Raw genomic sequence first — 18552 nt, 5'->3', positions numbered from 1 at the left:
TCATCTGTACAAGTTGCTGTGGGGGCTGGAAGAGGAGTTAACTTAAATGGAAGCCTGAGAGGTTCTCATATAGGAAATGAAACCTGTTTGATCTGAGCCATGAATGAGAACTAGTGCCACATGTGTCCATTTTACAGATGTGGAACCTAAGGCACAGAAGTTAAATAAGTTGCCAATGTTACTGAGTTTAGGAGTGGGAAGTCAAGGTTTAAATCTCTTCCCCTCCAGATATAGCGATTGCTACTCACTGTTTCAGGCATAAGACTAAGACCACCGTCAAGGAAGAATTGAGAAAAATTTGGCATTAGCTTTAGATATTTTTCTTAAATTGACTAGTTGAGTTATCTACAGAGTTAGTGATTGTGAGTTTGAAGTCTGGGTGAAGAACCCTAGGACTTTCTATGAGCCAATCTTTGAAAACGAAGATATTTAGAAAAAATTTTTTTTAAATATAACTTAAATATTTTCAACAATAAGATTTAAAGAAGAATAAAGCGAACCACCTTAAGATAAATTACCAATACAATTGAAGTCCTTAATCAGGACTTCTTATCCTTATCAGGTCCTTATCTTTCATGAGGTCCTACTCCCTGCACTCCCAGAAGTAACTACTACCCTGAATTTGCTATTTATTATTCCTATGCAATTTCTTCATGCCCATCCATTAATATATGTTATTGTTTTATATGTTTTAAAACTATACATGGTATTTGGTTAAGGATTCCCAAGAGTAGCCCTAGGTTCACAGACCTGCTAGAAGGACTCACAGGACTCAGCATTATTGTTGGACTCACAGCTAAGATTTATTACAGCAATGTAGTAAGGACACATGGGATCATAAGAGAAAAATACACAAGCGGAGTCTGAAAGAATCCATGTGTAGTATTTCTTATGCTTCTCCCTCTTATTGAGGGGTTGCACTAAGCGCACTTTCCCCCCAGCAAGGAAAATGCAGCTTGTGTACCTTCTTTTTGTCTAGGGAATCTGTTAAGAGACTCAGTACTCACAGATTTATTGAGGGCTGGTGTGTGGACACCCTCTCCTAGCATGTACCAAAATTCCAGACTCCCAGAAGAAAAGCAGGTGTTCAGAATAAATCGTATTGTCTGTGCACAGACAATAAATCGTATTCAGTCTGTGCACAGTCTACACTGATTAATTGGAATTCTAGTGTAGAAAGGGCTGTCCACTCTCCTCCATTTATTCAATTACATCAATATGAACTCATGGGTTTTTATTCAGTGGCTTGTAATACTTTTTTCGCACTCAATATATAATCATGCACACACATTTAAAATTATATAATTTTTATTTTTTTAAGGGCGGGTGTCCATTGCTCTAGATCTCCCGTCCTTTTTGCGGAGTCCTCGCTTGGCGGCCGGAACCTTTTTTTGGCTCTCAGGCTGTCCGGGGAAATTTTAGGCGGTGATACCTATCAACTGACAGGCGACCCAATAGATAAGAGCGTGGGGCTAGGGGATTGATGGGAGGGAGGGAAGGAGGGGGAGGAAATAGAAGTGTGCGGGGCGGAGCCAGGGAGCTCCGCGGCCTGTGGGACCCGCGATAGGCCCAGGGCCTGGACCAACTCAGGGCTATGCCGGAGCGGGTGGTGGCCGGAGAGATAGGGGCAGGTTCCACATCGCTTCAGCTAGAGGCGAGAGACGGAAAGCGCGGCCGCGGATGGTCAGAGAGGAGGCGGGGCCTCGAGGAGGCGTTCGTCCTACGGGGCGGGGCTGAGTCTGGGGAGGAGCCAACGGCAGGTCCAACGGCCGGCTGTCTGCGGCCTCCGCGCGTTCCCGCCCCCGCTTCCCGGCCTGCTCTTCGGGGCGTCTGGGGTCTGTCGGTCTCCCCGCCTCCCCGTGGGTTTTGTCGCCCTGTTTCTTTAGTTTTCGTGGCTTGCTTCCGAGTCCTCCGCAGTCTCGCTCTCTCCACTCCCACCCCCCACCTCCGTCTCCCTAGCCTGGGTCATTCTCCCGTGCTTCGGTGTCGGAGACCTGAGGGCTGCCCGGCGCCCAGCTCTGCCCGGAGAGATGGAGGAGCCGGGGTCCCGCGAAGGTGAGCGGGGCTGCGACACTGCAGAGATTCCCCAAAAGTGGGGCACTGTGAGTGTGGGGACATGTTCGGCAGCACCGTCTGGGCTTAGGAAATCCAGTCTGGGGGAGAATATTGAGTCAGAGCCACGCAGTCGACTAGGATCTCAGACGTAGCCAGAGAGTATTCTTGGTTGGTCTATTTTTGTTTTCCTTCCAGTGAAGCCAGACCTAAACCTTAGAGTTACCATTTAGAGATGAAAGGGAACTGAGCTTGGGGCAACCCTTCTTTCTAGAGAGGGGTGTGGGGATCATGGAGAGTCCCCAGCTGGAACTTAAGGGACCTGAATCTTGGTCCAGGTTTGCTGTTCCGCACTGCAGGCCTGAGTTTTCCCATGTGTACAGTGAGAGGGGTTTGGAGTACTAGATCTCTAAAGGCCTGACAAAGGATGGGTGCTGTTTAAATATGAGCTGTGAAGAGTAAATAAATGAGTTAGGAAGTCCTCCTCCTGGGGTTCACTGGAAGCTGCCTGGTGCACTGAATTAACTGGAGTCTTTGGAATTACATCGTTCATTACAGTGCCAAGAAATAGGTGGCATTGTCCCCTTTACAAGTGAGGAAACAGAGGTACAGAAGTAAGTCAGACTTCAAAGTCCTGGCCCCACTGTACTCTTTCCCATTAAGAGAGCAGGGCAGACTTGATTGATAGGTGATCATATGGAGCAGCAATTAATAATTTGTGTTCTTGGCTAAAATGACCAACTCCAAAGCAGAACTCTATCTGATTCTTCTCTATCCTTCGTTTCCAGCATATAGTTTGTGTGAGCCACTATCATCATGTTCAGCACAATCATAATTCATAAAAATTAATAAATAATAAGTAATGATAGTGATTCCAGTTGTTATAGGGATAGCAAAGCCATAAGTGAAATTGTGAAGACCTCAAAATTTATAATACTTTTACTTATGTAGTGCTTTAAAGTTTATAAGGCACTTTTGAGTGGTTCTTCATATTGGTCATCTTAGGTAGCTATTACCTGCATTTTACAAACAAGGAGTCCAGGACTGGGAGAGATTAAGTGACTCAAGCAAGGTCACACAGCAGTGTAGCTGGGATGCCAATGAGGTCCTCTTTGACAAGCTGTGCTTCTGCTTTGGTGCTCTCCCCCTTTCCTCTCCCTTTCCTTTATCCTAGTCCCTCTCCTCATCTCCATGCTTATCGCCCAGAGAATTTCTCTTTCCATGTTAACTAATAATCATGTGTTGATTGACAGTTGTGTTGGTAGTAACTCATAATTAGAGGGTTGGCTCATGAGAATTCAAAATATGATCTTTCCCAGAGACATAGAGGGATTTAAATGATTTTAAGAAGGAGAGTTGTTAACTATTATCATCATCATCACCTACGGATTTCAAGGAATAAAACTGCAGTTGACCCTTGAACAATACAGGTTTGAACTTCATGGTCTCACTTATATAAGCATTTCTTTTCATAGATATAGTACCGTACTATGAATGCATTTTCTCTGACTTGTGATTTTAAGATTTTTTCCTCTAACATGATAAGAATACAGTATATATTACATATAACATACAAATTATGTATTAATTGACTTTATGTTATTGGTAAGGCTTCCAGTCAAGCGTAGTATATTCATAGTTAAGTTTTGGGGGAGTCAAAAGTTATACATGAATTTATGACTGCCAGGGTGGGGGTGGTCAGCACCCCTGGTCACTGTGTTGTTGAAAGGTCAAGTGTAGAATGTGTATTGCTTGACAGTCTGAAAATAATAACCACCATATATTGAGTTCATACTATGTCATGGGCTCTGTATTAGCCACTTTAACTTATTAATTTAATTCTCTCAGCAACTTTACTGAATTTTATACATGAAGATCCTGAAGCCTTAGGAAAGTTAAATAACAGATCCAAGGTCATGTAGTCCCTAGTGTTGCCCAAATCCTGTGTTCTTAATATGATTTTTAAAAAGATTATTTATTTATTTATTTGACAGACAGAGATCATAAGTAGGCAGAGAGGCAGGCAGAGAGGGAGGGGGAGGCAGGCTCCCCGCTGAGCAGAGAGCCCAATGCGGGGCTCCATCCCAGGGATCCCATGGGATCATGACCCGAGCTGAAGGCAGAGGCTCAACCCACTGAGCCACCCAGGTGCCCCCAAATCCTGTGTTCTTAATCATTAAAACAGCTTGGCTCCAGGACAGATTACTCAGAAAAAGCCGGATCCTCTGTGGAGGAGATCCTGAATTGAGGAGAAAGGGGTGTGCTCTAGCACCGTGGGAAGAAGACAGTTCTCACTTGCTTTTCAATTCTGCTACTGAGTGCCTAGAATTGGAGTGAGGAAAGGCTTTTCTTCTGGACCTTGGAGGCCACCCCCCAGCCCAGTCCCCCTCATGATAATGAGCCATGGTTCTTCTTTCTTTTAAGTTAGGAACAAGTGAACACATGAATCATTCCTATGCTGTGGGTAAGTTTGTCTTGATTGACACTAGGCAGCTGTAGCCAAAAACAGTACAACTTTTTCTTTCCGTTTATTACCTACAGGCTATATGGGAGATTGGTCTAAAATGCATACTTGATCATGCCATTCCTCTGCCAAAAACTCTCGAGTGGCCCCACCCTCCGTGGGATAAACACCTTAATAAGATATCCAGCCTCTCTTGATCAGTCCCACCTTTGCACTCCACTGTAGTCCTACCGCATGACCGATAGTCCCCACAGTTCACTCTGTTTTCTGTCCTTTATAGGCTTTTTACATCCACTCCCTCTGCCCTTTCACCCCCTCCAACTGGCTGACCACCCTTTAGGATCCAGCTTGCCCATTCATTCAGTCATTCAACAGATATTCATCAAGTGCCTATCAATTACCAGGTATGGTCCTGGGTATAAAGATGTAGCGGAGAATAGAACAGACCAATCCCTGCCCTTCATGGGGCTTCTGTTCTGTAGTTTGTATTAAACAGGTATGATCTGGAGGTTTAGTGGCATGGCCAAGAGAGCAGAGAGAGGGGAGAGGGAGGAGCATGGCAGTTGTCAGGGAAGGCCACCTCCATTATATGACATTTGAACAAAGCTGAAGGAGTTGAGGGAGTGAGCTCTTGGTTATCTGAAAGGAGAATGTACCAGAAAGGCACAGAGTGTAGGATATGGCTGCCCTGATCTGGACAGATGCTCTTTTTCCGTTTTCTTGCATACTCTCATGTTTACCTCTCATGTGGCACACACGGCATGACGTTGTAATTGTCCGTGTATGTCTCTTTCCCTCACTTGGATGCGGATTTCTTGAAAGCAGGGACTTCTGATTCCTTTCTGTCACCTCAGCACCTACCTTATGGCCTGACTTGGAGTGGGCACCCAGAAATATTTATTAAATAAATGAATAAAGCCTTGTTTTTATAGCCTGACCATTTTTTCAAGTGATTTATAAAAAGAAGGCTGGGATGACAGATGATGAGAGAGGGGGAACAAGAAAAAAGAATTCTAAGCCTGGTTTTGTCTGGCTTAACTCCTGTTCTGGGCCTCTGAGAAGTAGAGTACCTGATTTTCTTTGAGAAGTGTGTGTGGAGACTTCCATTTCAGCATTAATGGCTAGCTAACCTGTACCATGGTGGATAAAATATAACAAAGTCCCTTACAGCTGAAATTGCAAGGAAATAAGAGAAATTCCCAGGGGCCTAGAAACCAAGAGTGAACTGAAAACCAGAGTAATTAGCTCCTTAACCTGAGCTCAGCTGCCCTGGATGTTTGCTAGTCTCCCCTACCTAGTAGTTTGGGCTTGAACAGACCTGCTGTTGCAGTGATTGCTATGATGAGCCGACATGGGTTAGGCTCTCAGGAACTGAGATCCCTGCATGAGGCTAGGTCCTTTGCAAGTCCACACCCTTTGATGGGGTGGACTAGGCAAAAAGGATTCTCACTGCTGACATGGAGAGATGACAAAGAAGATTGCCTCATGTCCTAGGCTCTAGTAGAGGGAGGAAGTTTCCCCAGAGAATCCTTAACCACGGGCATTTCCACATGTGGATTTGGATTTATATTTACATTACCCAAATGGCCTAAGAACTCCAAAGAAATTGACATTAGAAACAGTCCAGGCCCGTGTTACCCCTGGATGCCTGGCAGAAGTATATGCATGAATCTCTGGAGAAACATACTGGGCACAGGCTGTGTAGGATTTCCATAGAGTCTGGAGGATAGATTTGTTCCATGAGCATGTTCCATGGAGATTTGTTCCATGCTGTATGCTTTTGAGACCATGAATGTGACTGGATTGCAAAAATAAACATCTGAGTAAGTCTCTCCCTCCCTGTGTGTCATCTCCAGAAATGGGGTGATGGAGCGGAACTTGTACGCAGGGCAGCATTTGGGGGACGGACACACATTTAGCTGCCTCCTATCCTTACAGAGGTCATGGAAGAAGTGACATCGTGCTCCTCCAACAGCCCTCTGTTCCAGCAGGAAGACAAGAGAGGGGTCACCTACCGGATCCCAGCCCTGCTCTACATCCCCCCCACCCACACCTTCCTGGCCTTTGCAGAGAAGCGCTCCACGAGCAGGGACGAGGATGCTCTCCACCTGGTGCTGAGGCGAGGGTTGAGGACTGGGCACTCGGTACAGGTGACTCCTCATCCCAGATCTGGCTCCGAGCCTCAGTCTCTCTCCACATTGCTTAGACTGCTTGAGGGTCTCTGCCCTTTCCTGTCCACTCTGGAAAAGCCCTGTGTGGAAGGAAGGAAAAACAAACCCCCCAAAACAGTAAAAGCAATGGCTCTCACTTGCTGAGTACATCTGTGTGCCAGACCCATTTTGGATCCTCAGTAGCTACTCTGTGACATAGGAACGGTTGTCAGTCACATTTTACAGATAAGGAAACTGAGGCACAGAGACATTCCCACATGTTCAAGGTCACACAACTATAACGAAGCAGCAGAAGCAAGCTTTAAACTCCATCTCAGATTCCAGAGGCCTCCAGGGTTCATTCAGATTCAACTGACAAGCGGTGTGCTTTTCGTTCACATTCTCTTTTGTTCTTATAAGTCACCCGGGGAAGTAAGCACTGTTAGTCCAGTTTTCTGGTGAGGGATCCTGGTCCTCCAGGAGGTAGGTAGCTTGTTCAAGACCACAGCTAGCAGATGGTCAGAGTAAGGAAAAAAATGATCCTCGTCTTCCTGCGTGTTTTATGTGAGGCGCACAGCAGCCCCATAGTATAGGCGGAAATGGGATTAAAGTGGTTTGCCTCAGGCACAGGCATCCCAAGCACAGAGCTGGTGTTGGAGTTCTCACCTCTAAGGGGCTCATCTTCACTGAATTTTTTAGAGGAGAGTGATTGCTGCCTCTGGGACTCTAGCACTCCCATTTGTCTTTTCTCCTGCAGAGCTGGCTTAAGTGTGGATCAATGAGACAATGAATTTGAGAGTCTTTTGTAAACAAACAAACAGACATAGATGTCTTTGTAATAGGCCCTCTCATCCCCCTAACCTGCCCTGATTTTCTACCCACAGAAACATGACCACTTCTTACCAGACCATGCCTGCCCCATCACCTCACTGCCCAGCTGTCTCTCATTCACAGACCTGTACATTTTAGCTCCTTCTCTCTTCTCTGTATTTTATCACTTTCATTCTCTGACTTGCCTGATTGTAGAATCTTGAAGTTAGAAGAAAGATCAGCCTAACTTCTTGCCCAGTGCAGAGATCTTCTGTATTCCCTTGGTAGCTACTAAGAGCTTAGTTAGGGGTTAAGCCCCTGGCTTTGAAGTCAGGCAAGACCTAACCATTTAATGGCCGTTTGACCTTGGATTTGACTCTTCTCTGTTTCATCATCTGTAAAATGTAATTAATAATAGCAGTTGCATAGTTGGAACTCAACATTAGTCATCTTCCATAAAGGATCTGCTTACACAACTCCTCAAGTGAGGAACTTGAGCCTGTGGCAACTGTTAACTTTTGTTTTGGGAGAGAGACAAACTATACTTCTCTCAAATCACTCATTGGTCTTCTGGGACATCTCATCTATATATAACCTGAGGCCTCTTTTCCAGAGAATGCTCTTTGATGTTCATACCCTCTGGGTCTTCTGATTTGGAGGCTCACCAGCTTCAGTCATTTTAGTGGCTTGTTGGGCCACAGTCTTGATTTGGTTTCTTGTCCCATGAAAGCCATGATTATTGACTTTGGGATTTGATCTGGGATGTCGGTGTCCTTTTTCAAAGAATGGTACTCTGAATTTAGGGCTCCAAGGATAGCCTGACCAGCTCAGCAATGAGGCTGCTATCCCATTTTGTATCCTTTCTTTAAAGCAATTTTAATATAAAGAAGCATCTGCTTTAGTCAACACAGGGTGACTAACATCAAGTAGACGGTCAGCTAAAACCTCTGAACCCTTTTCACATTTGCTGTTTTTTAAAAACAGTTTTTAATTATAGTAAAATACACCTAACATAAAATTTTCTGTCTTAACCATTTTAAGTGTTCGTTGCAGTATTGCTAACTAGAGGCACGCTGTCGTGCACCAGATCTCTAGAGCTTTTCCATCATGCATGACCGCTACTTTATACACTTTGGACAACTCTTCATTTCCCCTTCCCCCAGCCCCTAACGACCACCTTTCTTCTTTGCTATTATGAGTTTTTAGATAACACATTTAAGTAGACTCATCCAGTGATCAGTTTATTTCACTTAGCATAATGTCCTGAAAGTTGATTTGTGTGGTAGCATGTGACAGGATTTTTTTCTTTTTTAAGGTGAATAATATTCCATTGTGTGTGTATACCGAATTTTGTTTACCCACTCATCTGTTGATGGACATTTGTGTTCCCCACCTTTTAGTTATTGTGAGTAATGCTGCTATGAACGTGGGAATGCACATATCTCCTGCTTTTAATTCTTTTGGGTAGATATCTAGAAGTGGAATTATTGGGTCGTGTGGTGATTCCATTTTTAATATTTTGAGGACCCTCCATGCTGTTTGCCACAATGACTTGACCACATTATATTCCCACCAAGGCTGTACAGGGTGCCAATTTCTCCATATCCTTGCCAGTACTTATTATTATTTATTTTTTATTTTATTTAAGATTTTATTTGTTTACTTGACAGAGAGAGAGTGGGATCACAAGTAGGCAGAGCGGGAGGCAGAGAGAGAGGAGGAAACAGGCTCCCGTGCTGAGCAGAGAGCCTGATGCAGGGTTCGAACCCAGGACTCTGGGATCATGACCTGAGCCAAAGGCAGAGGCTTAGCCCACTGAGCTACCTAGGCTCCCCATTATTTATTTTTGATAGTAGTCATCCTAGTAGATATGAGGTGATATCTCATCGTGGTTTTGATTTCCATTTCCCTAATTATTAGTGATACTGAGTATCTATCTTTTCATTATGCTTGTTGGCCATTATGTTTGCTTTTCATTTTTTTTAAAGATTTTATTTACTTATGCACGAATTAAATGTTTTATTTCACATACATTCATGTGGCATATATGATATAAAATGCTATAAAAAGGTATATATCCCATTCTTGCTGCCCTACTTCCTATAGGTTGTCACGATTGTTTCTTATCTACCCTTCTAGTGCTGCTTCTTACAGAAACAAAGAAATACGAGTATATATTCTTAATGCTCCCCTTTGAAACTTTTTAACATGAAGTGATAACACATAGATAGAAAACATAAAATATAAATGTCCATGCACAATACATGAATGTTATCCCTGTGAATTGAGAAAGCCAACACTTGTGGACTCATCACTTAAGCTCAAGACATAGAATATTACCAGCGCCTCAGAAACTTCTCTTATCCTCCCTCTCTTTCTCAAAGGTAATTACTATCCTGATTTATAGCTCTAGAGCTTAGTTTTGATTGTCGTTGTTGTTGCTTTTTAAAGTAGACTTTACACTCAACGTGGGGCTTGAACTCATGACCCTATCAACAGTCACTTGCTCTACTGACTGAGCCAGCCGGGTCCCCCAGTTTTGCCTGTTTTTAATCTTTATTCTTTATGTTTGTCTTCTTTTGTTCAGTATTTTTGAGATTTATCTGAACTGTTGTGTACAGGCTGCTCTGAATATTCTTGTACGTGTTTTTGCTATGGCATATGTGCATTTTTGTTGGGTTTCTGCCTAGAAATGATGTTACTGGATCATAGGGTAGGTGTATGTTCCACTTCAGTAGATAATGCCATCTAGTTTTCTAGAGTGGTGGTCGTGAGAACTGGTCTACATCAGTTTCACCCTTACTCTGTGCATTTAGCTCTTTAAAGTTCTGTCATAAAGCATGGGGGTTTACCAGGGTCCCCAAATTTTTGTTCTCCTAGCCCCATATGGCTGTCAAATTGTTCATCTTCTCAGCTTTTCACTTCTCTCTTTGAGAAGCAGCAGAGACACGCTGAAAGGAAAAGGGACTTGAAATATCAGGCCAATATGTCTGAATGAACTTCTCTCTGTTCTTGGCCTATAACTTTTCATTGTCTTATGTCCTCTCTGGTGCTTTTAACCAGATGTTTTTCTTTAAGGTTTTATCTGTCCTCACTAGTCTCAGTGGAAAGCTTGGTTCAAATTACCTAGTTTGCTGTTAATGGATTTTTCTTCTTATTTCTTATGCAAAAAGTAGCATACTACATACATTTACTGTGTTCATTTAACAATATATTATGGAGATCTTTCTATCTCAATGTGTAGAGGCCTTCCTTATTCTTTTTTCATCTCTTGCATTGGATGTTCATTTAACCAGTCCCCTGTTAATGGTTATTTGGATGCAGAATATCTTGATGTTCCAAGCAATGCCACAGTGAGTAATCTTGTATATACTTAATTAGATGAGCAGAGATATTTTAGAATAAATTCCCAGAATTGGGCATGCTGGAAAAGGATAAATGCGTCTGGAATTTTGATATACCCTACATAAATACTGAACCATTTTGCACTTCGGTCCATGTAAGAAGGTGCCTTTTTCTTCACATTTTTGCCAACAGAATAGTGTCAACGTTCATGATGTGTTCATGATATGCCATTTTATTAGATGAAAAATATGACATCATTTTAATTTGCTTTTCTCTTTTATCTGTGAGGTTAAACATATTTTCATTGTTTTTTCCTCTTTCTGTGAGTTGCCTGATCTTGCTCTTTGCCCATTTTAGTTGGGTTTCTGGAAATTTTCTTACCAATTTCTTTTTTTTTTTTTTTTAAGATTTTTATTTATTTATTTGACAGAGAGAGAGAGACAGAGCAGGAACACAAGCAAGGGAGTGGGAGAGGGAGAGCAGGCTTCCCGAGAAGCAGGGGAGCCCAATGTGGGGCTCAATCCCAGGACCCTGGGATCATGACCTGAGCCGAAGGCAGAGGCTTAACTGACTGAGCCACCCAGGAGCCCCTCTTACCAATTTCTAATAAAGTTTTTAAAATATATTAAGGAAATCAGGCCTTTCTTTGTGATACGTCTCGTTAGGCATTATCTCATTTTAGCCTTACACCAACTCCTTTGTGAGCATGTTATTACTATGTGAGCATGTTACTACATTTTCCATTTAACTGAGGAAGAAATTGAGGTAAAGTAAGTTTAAGTAAATTGCCCAGCGTCTCACAAAAAGTGATAAAGTCTGCTTCGACCTAGTCATCTCTGACTCCTTGCTTGAGTTTTTAATGACAGTGTTATGAATTGCCTTCCCAGGATAGTAGAAGGAAAAAAATCTTTGTTTTAAATTTCCCTTTATTTTCCTAAATTCTATATTTGTCCACCTTGCTTGCTTTTCTTCATTTTCTTTTCTTTTTGTTCTTGCCCCCTCTTCCTTCCTTTTTTCTTACTTTTAAAAAATATTTATTTGGCTCCTGTCATGTGCTAGGTACAAGAAATACAAAATTAGAATAATTTGATTTCTGTCCTCAAAAGACTCATAAGGAAGGAAGGAAGGAAGTCAGTCAGTCACATAAAAAATTATGATTATTATATAATAAGTGCTATAACTCTTCTGTATGTACAAAGAGGAAGCTACCAATTGCTTTTGGGAGGGGACGGGGGGAGGAAGTTTTTCATAGACTGCTTTACGAAGGTGGTGACTTTTGAGTTTGGAGGGTGAATTGGGCATCTAGACAAAGTGTGGAAGAGTGTTCTAGACAGAGGACAGCATATACATTATCTGGTGTTGCCTCTTCCCAGCTTTATAAATTGTCCTGTAATATTTGAGAATTAGTGACTAATAGTGAATATGATATGATTTCATAGGTTCTAATACCAGTTACTTTTTATCACTGAAAAATGATGCTTTCAGTGAGCCTCATGTCTTCCTCTTAGTCTCACTCCTCCTCTCCCTTCGCCTTGTCTAGTGGGGACCCCTGCTGCCGTTGATGGAAGCCACACTACCCGGGCATCGGACCATGAACCCCTGTCCTGTGTGGGAGCAGAAGAGTGGCTGCGTGTACCTATTCTTCATCTGTGTGCGGGGCCACGTCACTGAGCGTCAGCAGGTCGTGTCAGGCAGGAATGCGGCCCGCCTCTGCTTCATCTGCAGTCGGGATGCTGGCTGTTCGTGGAGCGAGGTGAGGGACCTGACTGAAGAGGTTATTGGCACCGAGGTGAAGCGCTGGGCCACATTTGCTGTGGGCCCGGGTCATGGGATCCAGCTGCAGTCGGGGAGGCTGGTCATCCCTGCATATGCCTACTACATCCCTTACTGGTTCTTTTGCTTCCGGCTACCATGTAAAGCCAAGCCTCATTCCCTGATGATCTACAGTGATGACCTGGGGGCCACCTGGCACCATGGCAGCCTCATTAAGCCCATGGCAACTGTGGAATGTGAAGTGGCAGAAGTGACCGGGAGGGCGGGCGACCCCGTGCTGTATTGCAGCGCCCGGACACCAAACAGGTGCCGGGCAGAGGCTTTCAGCATTAACCATGGTGAATGCTTTCAGAGACCAGCCCTGAGCCCTCAGCTCTGTGAGCCCCCACATGGCTGCCAAGGCAGTGTGGTGAGTTTCCGACCCATGGAGATCCTTCAAGGGTGCCAGGACCCTAATGGCAAAGATGCTCCTACCGGTCAGCAGAGCCCTCTGCTGGAGAGCTCACCGAGGCTAGAGCTGGAAGCTGGCCCACTCTCTGAGTCTTGGCTCTTGTACTCACACCCAACCAGTAAGAAGCGGAGGGTCAACTTAGGCATCTACCTCAACCAGACCCCCTTGGGGGCTGCCTGCTGGTCCCGCCCATGGATCTTGCACTGCGGGCCTTGTGGCTACTCCGATTTGGCTGCTTTGGAAAAGGAGGGCTTGTTTGGGTGTTTGTTTGAGTGTGGGACCAAACGAGAGTGTGAGCAGATTGCCTTCCGCCTGTTTACAGACCGAGAGATCCTGAGCCACATGCATGAGGACTGCTGCAGCCCTGGTAGGAGCTCTGAGCCAACTGAAAACTAAAATTGGCTTAGGACCCAAATTTCCATAGAAAGGAAACCACAGAAGGCAACCACAGCCAGGATAATGGAGGCCAGATTAACAGAGGTGGTTGAAGTCTACAGAAAATCCAAAATTCATATTCTGCACTCCACTTTTTTTCTCTTCTCCCCCAAAGAGCAAAAGGAAAATTATGCCGTAGCTACTGCAGTGGGGAGAACTATGAGTTGGGGAACAATAATGTGGTCCTGGTTGTGCCCCTGGCTTGCTTTGGGACCTTGGACATGTCCCCTGAGCTCTCCGGGCCTCAGGTTCCCATCTGTAAAATGAGAGGATTGGTGCTGTGATTTTTCTTCTTTCCATTCTTAGGAAAGGCAAAATGCCAGTAGGCTCTACGATCAACAGGTCCTGGCTGCGTGGGTCTCTGATAGGACTCTAATCTTGAAGTGGAAGTCAGAGGACTCAGCTTTTCCAGTGACTCACCCCTCATCCAGGTGTGAGGCTTGGGCAGGTGTGAGGAATTGGGCAGAACAGTAGAATCATGAGGTCACCTGCCTTCTCCAGCTTTGCAGCTCTGCTCAATCTTCCCTTCCTCCTCCAGGAACCCTTATTTCCTGGGGAGAAAATAGGAAGCGCAAGGCCAGTGGCCCTTGATAATGGTACTTATTGTTTCTGAGGGTGTTAATCTTATGAAAGATGAACCCGAAGTTTATGTACTAAAAAGGTTCCTGAGGAGAAAAGGTCGTAGATTAGGACTCTAAAGCATTGGCTAGAACTTCCCATGGTCTCTGCCCTCAAAGAGCTCACAGTTCACGGGGCTAGAAGTGGAGAGAATTCAAGAAAACTGATGCAGCTGGTTTATAGACGTTGGGCCTTAAGTTGGGGTTATGGTAGCTCCTGACGTCATTGTCTTAGTCACATCTTCATTGTGCTTAGAGTCAGCTGCCAGGGCTTGGCCGGCCACTGAGTTCCTCCCACGTCTGTTTTTCTCAGAATATTGTTCTGGCCTAGCTACTCCTCTACTCATGGAGAAGGTCTTCACCATGAGGAAGGTCTCCAGACCCTAGACCTCTGAATCGAGCCAATTTTTTTTTTTGTACCTATTACAGTCACTATTTGTGAAGTAGGGGCGTTCCTTTGTCTGATGGGTTTGGGGCTGAAATTGACCACGGCTGGGTGTCTCAGATGATACCAGATGAGTTGCTCTTATTTTAGAATCTTTCCCCCCCCCCCAGCCTGTTCTGTAACAGAAATTCAATCACAAAAGACTTGGTTTTTCAGCCTATTTTAGGAGAAGAAATACCTTCAACTTGTATCAGATAACCAAATTTGGTGCTGAGTAATCGCCTAGGGAGGAAGTCTTAGTTGTAGAATATAGCCCAGTAGGCTGGGGGCTGCGGTTGCTCCTGTCATAAGAGGGAGAGTCCTCTAGGATGAAAGTAGAAGTTAATTTCCCCTGCATATGGCTTAAGTCCATGGCTTAGAATGACTTTATAAAACTCCCTTAACCTCTCATCCATTTGTCAAATTTATCCACCCAGTATGCTGTTCTGCTCACTCATTCACTCATTTATACAGTTATCTAAATATTCTTGGGAGCCCGTCTGTAATATAAGGTGCTTTATCTGTTGCCATTCCCTGGTTGAAAAGCATCTGTGGCTCTTCACTGCCTGCCAAAGGGTGTTTTTCATTTAGTCTGGCATGTAGGGCCTTCAGTTGTTGGGGGAGATAAGGCGTACTGACCTCTGCTTCTTTGTATGAAGCCCATTGTCAAAGAAGATCTCAAGCTGGCAGTGGAGGGCATGGCAGTTGGTGGTACAGGGAGGAACCGGGGACGGGCAACCCTCTCCTAAGTCATAGCAGCTTCATGTTCTGCAGATCTTTCCTGAGCATTGTACCCCCAAATAGATAGGAATAGCAGGGATGGCTTCCTTCTCCAACAAGGTCTAAAGGAGGAAGAGAATGAAAATAGCAAGACATCCTTGGGAACATCCAAAAGGGGAGTAGGGGACAGGCCCTCAGTCACATGCCAGTGTGGACCACAGATGTCCAGGACCAGCACTCAAAAGATGTCTTATCCTCCTCTGAATTACCCTCCCCTTTGCTTTATGTTTGCTTCTCCTTAGTGATTAGAAGTGAAACTCCTCATAGGTGGAGGGCCTGTGTGCATCATTCAGGATTGGAAAGAAAAGAGGGTTGGGGACAGAGGTAATCCAGAATGAGGCTAAATGGGGATAGAGCTCAGGGCTAGAGCATTGGCTGCAGGATGAAGATTTTGGAGAGGAAGAGCAGACAGTGGCAGCTATGAAGAAAACAGCAGGGCAGGAGTTCCGGCACCTTTAGGAAGAAAGAGAATGTGGCTCAGATAAGAGACCTAGGCCGGAGAGGCAGCGTAGGTGGTGGTTGCTGTGAAGAAGAAATGACTACAGACTGGGGGGGTCTCCTGATGCGTGTGGGAGGAGCCCTGGGGCAGCTGACTCCAAGCTGTGCGGCCGGCCAGCGCTTCAGGCTACAGACCGGTTCCTCCCCGGCCCTGTCACCGGAAGCTGACCTAGCTTGTTCACGTTCCAGATGACCAACAGAGACAGCTGTAGGCATTCGTGACTTGTCTGTGCCCATTCCCCGAGGCCTTCAGGGCCCTGGGACTTATCCCGTGACCCTGGTATCCTAACCAAGCCTCTTCCAGGCCCTCTCAGCTTGGGAGAGTGAAAAAGAGAGGGCGGGTGATGGCAGCTGTGAAGAAAAGAGGACAGCAGACTGGAGGCCTCTAGTTTAGAGGCTGTGGCCCCTTTGCCCCGATGTGCTTCTACCCTGTCTCTGGGCCCTTAGAATGGATCCATCTGGCACACATGGCGCATCCCTGGGAGAGCAAGAAAGCATAGGTAGGGGCCACCTCCTGCTGATAGGTATCCAGACCCACTCCCACCCCTTCAAGCTACTGGGCCGGCTCAGGCTCCTCACCTCCCGAAGCCCTCACTCCTAGGCCCCTACTATTCATTTCAGGGCTTTTATGTGGGTGCTTTCCTTGGATCTGTTTCTCCTGGTCATCAGTCTTCCCTCCTGTCCTGTCCTTTGGGATATCATGCAACAGTAGCCATAGATAGGAGACATCGTGCCCTGTCTGTTGGGGAACCCGAGGCACCCACAGACGTCACCCTGAGGCAGCCCTGCCTCCTCTCCAGGGCAGTAGGCCTCAATACTTCCACTTCGGCCAGCTCAGCCTCCCCAGTCTTCTGCAGTAGGCTGTGCGTTTCCCCCACTGCGTTATACGGTAGGTGTCAGGTCATCCCTTTTTGTCTTCCCGCAGTGCCCAGTTGGGGCCCCCCTTTGCTCATTACCATAGGGTGCGGGGTATCATTGTTGTCTGTCTTGTGCCCTCTAGGCCTCTGTTAGGCTGTGAATTCCTTGAGGGCCAAGTCTGTATGAATCCTCTCTCTATCCTTTTTACCTGGAATTAACGATAATTTCTTTATAAATATTGGCTTTTTCTGTTGTGTTCGGAATTCCCTGAAGGTAAGGACTGTGCCTCTGCTGAATGGATCAAGGAATCAAAGATCCTTGGCCTTCTGGAGCTAAGTGAGAGGGCCAGGGCGAGCCCCCCAAGAGTAGGTTGCCTCCCTCTGCGGGTTGGATAGTGTTCTAAACCCGCTGACCATGTACCTGAAATGGGTCTTCTCCCTGCTGGCCTGCTTCCAGGTCAGTCCCTAAAGAGCTCTTCTCTGGCTTCAGCTGAGTCCTGCCTGGGTGTCTCAGGATTACAGCCCAAGTCCAAAGCCAAGCCTTGATATGGGTTCTCATGTCAGTGGTATTTCCCCTCTGTCCCTGATTGGCATTTCTGTAACTGCCCCTCCTCCAGGACTCTGGGGCTGACGCCGTGGTTCAATGTTCTGAGCGTCTTGCTCTGTGATCCAAAGTGCTTAAAGTGCCCTCTGTTCTATAGAAACTACCAGAACTCTTGGGAACAAGGGAGATGAATAAAGAGCTTAATTCTGGTGACTGCTGTTTGTGTGTTTCATTGTTGTCGAACCGTGAGGTGATTATCATCCTAATACTTTCATCTAGTTTGTACCCAGCTTCTTTCGAAAAATGGATTTGAGGCCTTTTCTTGCACTTCGTAACTTTTTTTTTTTTTTTAAGATTGATTTTACTTGAGAGAAAATGAGGACAAACAAAGGGAGTGGCAGGCAAAGGGAGAGGGAGAAGCAGGCTCCTCGTGGAGCAAGGAGCCTGATACAGGGCTCCATCCCAGTACCCTGAGATCATGACCGGAGCCAAAAGCAGACGCTCAACCGACTGAGCCACCCAGGCGTCCCTGGTGCTCAATTTCTTAAATTCCTATTCGGTAAAACATGGAAAATCTCTTGAATACTTAAGCAGTAACGAATTTGATTAAACTGCCTTCAATAGAAATACCAGTTACAAATTTAGTATAGCTGAGCCTTTTGAAATTTCAAACACCATAAATAGTACATAAAACATAAATAAGTCCAATGACTATAAAAGATACCCTTATACCAGAAGAGCTGATGCCATAGATTTAACTTTGTTAGTTACTGTTATTACATGTTTTGAGGGTTCTGACTTTTAAGACCTCTCCAGAGTTTGGGTTGATCAGGCTGTCCCCACTGCCACAGCTTCTAGCTCTTTAGTAATAGCAGATCCAAAGAAAAGTACCATTTCAGACAAGTACCATTTCCACTGGGAGCATTAACATGGGAGGTTGGAGGCCTGGAACCACAGCTTCTTCTCCATGGGTGGAAAATACCTGAATGCAGGAGAAGCCTGAAGGAATGCAGCCACGCAGAAACAGTCCTAATAATCCCTACTAGGCTTCTCCCTGTTAAGGGAACATAGAATCCCCCAAACTTTTTTTTTTTTTTTTAAGATTTTATTTATTTATTTGACAGAGATCACAAGCAGGCAGAGACAGGTAGAGAGAGAGGAGAACGCAGGCTCCCTGCTGAGCAGAGAGCCCGATGCGGGGCTCAATTCCAGGACCTTGGGATCATGACCTGAGCCGAAGACAGAGGCTTTAACCTACTGAGTCACCCAGGTGCCGCCCCCCCACGCCAAAATTTTTTGATTTTTATTTACCTCTTAAGCCAGTTTGAGTTGGGTATATACACTTGCTGGTA

At 45.2% G+C, this 18552-nt stretch overlaps 1 protein-coding gene across 5 annotated transcripts; it reads left to right on the top strand.

Moving 5' to 3' along the window:
* Positions 1–1431: 1431 nt before the first annotated feature.
* Positions 1432–16944, top strand: NEU3 (neuraminidase 3). 5 transcript variants are annotated; one of them, XM_032358744.1, is made up of 3 exons: positions 1432–2055; positions 6455–6660; positions 12362–16944. In XM_032358744.1, exons 1-3 carry the CDS (start codon positions 2031–2033, stop codon positions 13439–13441), a joined length of 1311 nt encoding a protein of 436 aa, XP_032214635.1. In that variant the 5' UTR covers positions 1432–2030; the 3' UTR covers positions 13442–16944. The 5 variants fall into 5 exon arrangements, with proteins under 5 accessions (XP_032214635.1, XP_032214634.1, XP_032214637.1 ...); XM_032358743.1 differs by having other exon boundaries at positions 1433–2055; positions 6455–6666; XM_032358745.1 differs by having other exon boundaries at positions 2048–2102; positions 6455–6666.
* The last annotated feature ends 1608 nt before the right edge of the window (positions 16945–18552 follow it).

Source organism: Mustela erminea, chromosome 9 (assembly GCF_009829155.1).
Source record: "Mustela erminea isolate mMusErm1 chromosome 9, mMusErm1.Pri, whole genome shotgun sequence".
NCBI lineage: Eukaryota > Metazoa > Chordata > Mammalia > Carnivora > Mustelidae > Mustela > Mustela erminea.
The sequence above is the reverse complement of the archived record's forward strand: the minus strand, read 5'-3'. Positions and strand labels throughout refer to the sequence as shown.

Coding starts and splice junctions, on each gene's coding strand:
- NEU3 (XM_032358743.1), top strand. CDS start 2,031: ATGGAGGAGCCGGGGTCCCGCGAAG. Junction 2,056..6,454: donor GGAGCCGGGGTCCCGCGAAG/GTGAGCGGGGCT, acceptor CTATCCTTACAG/AGGTCATGGAAGAAGTGACA. Junction 6,667..12,361: donor GGACTGGGCACTCGGTACAG/GTGACTCCTCAT, acceptor CGCCTTGTCTAG/TGGGGACCCCTGCTGCCGTT.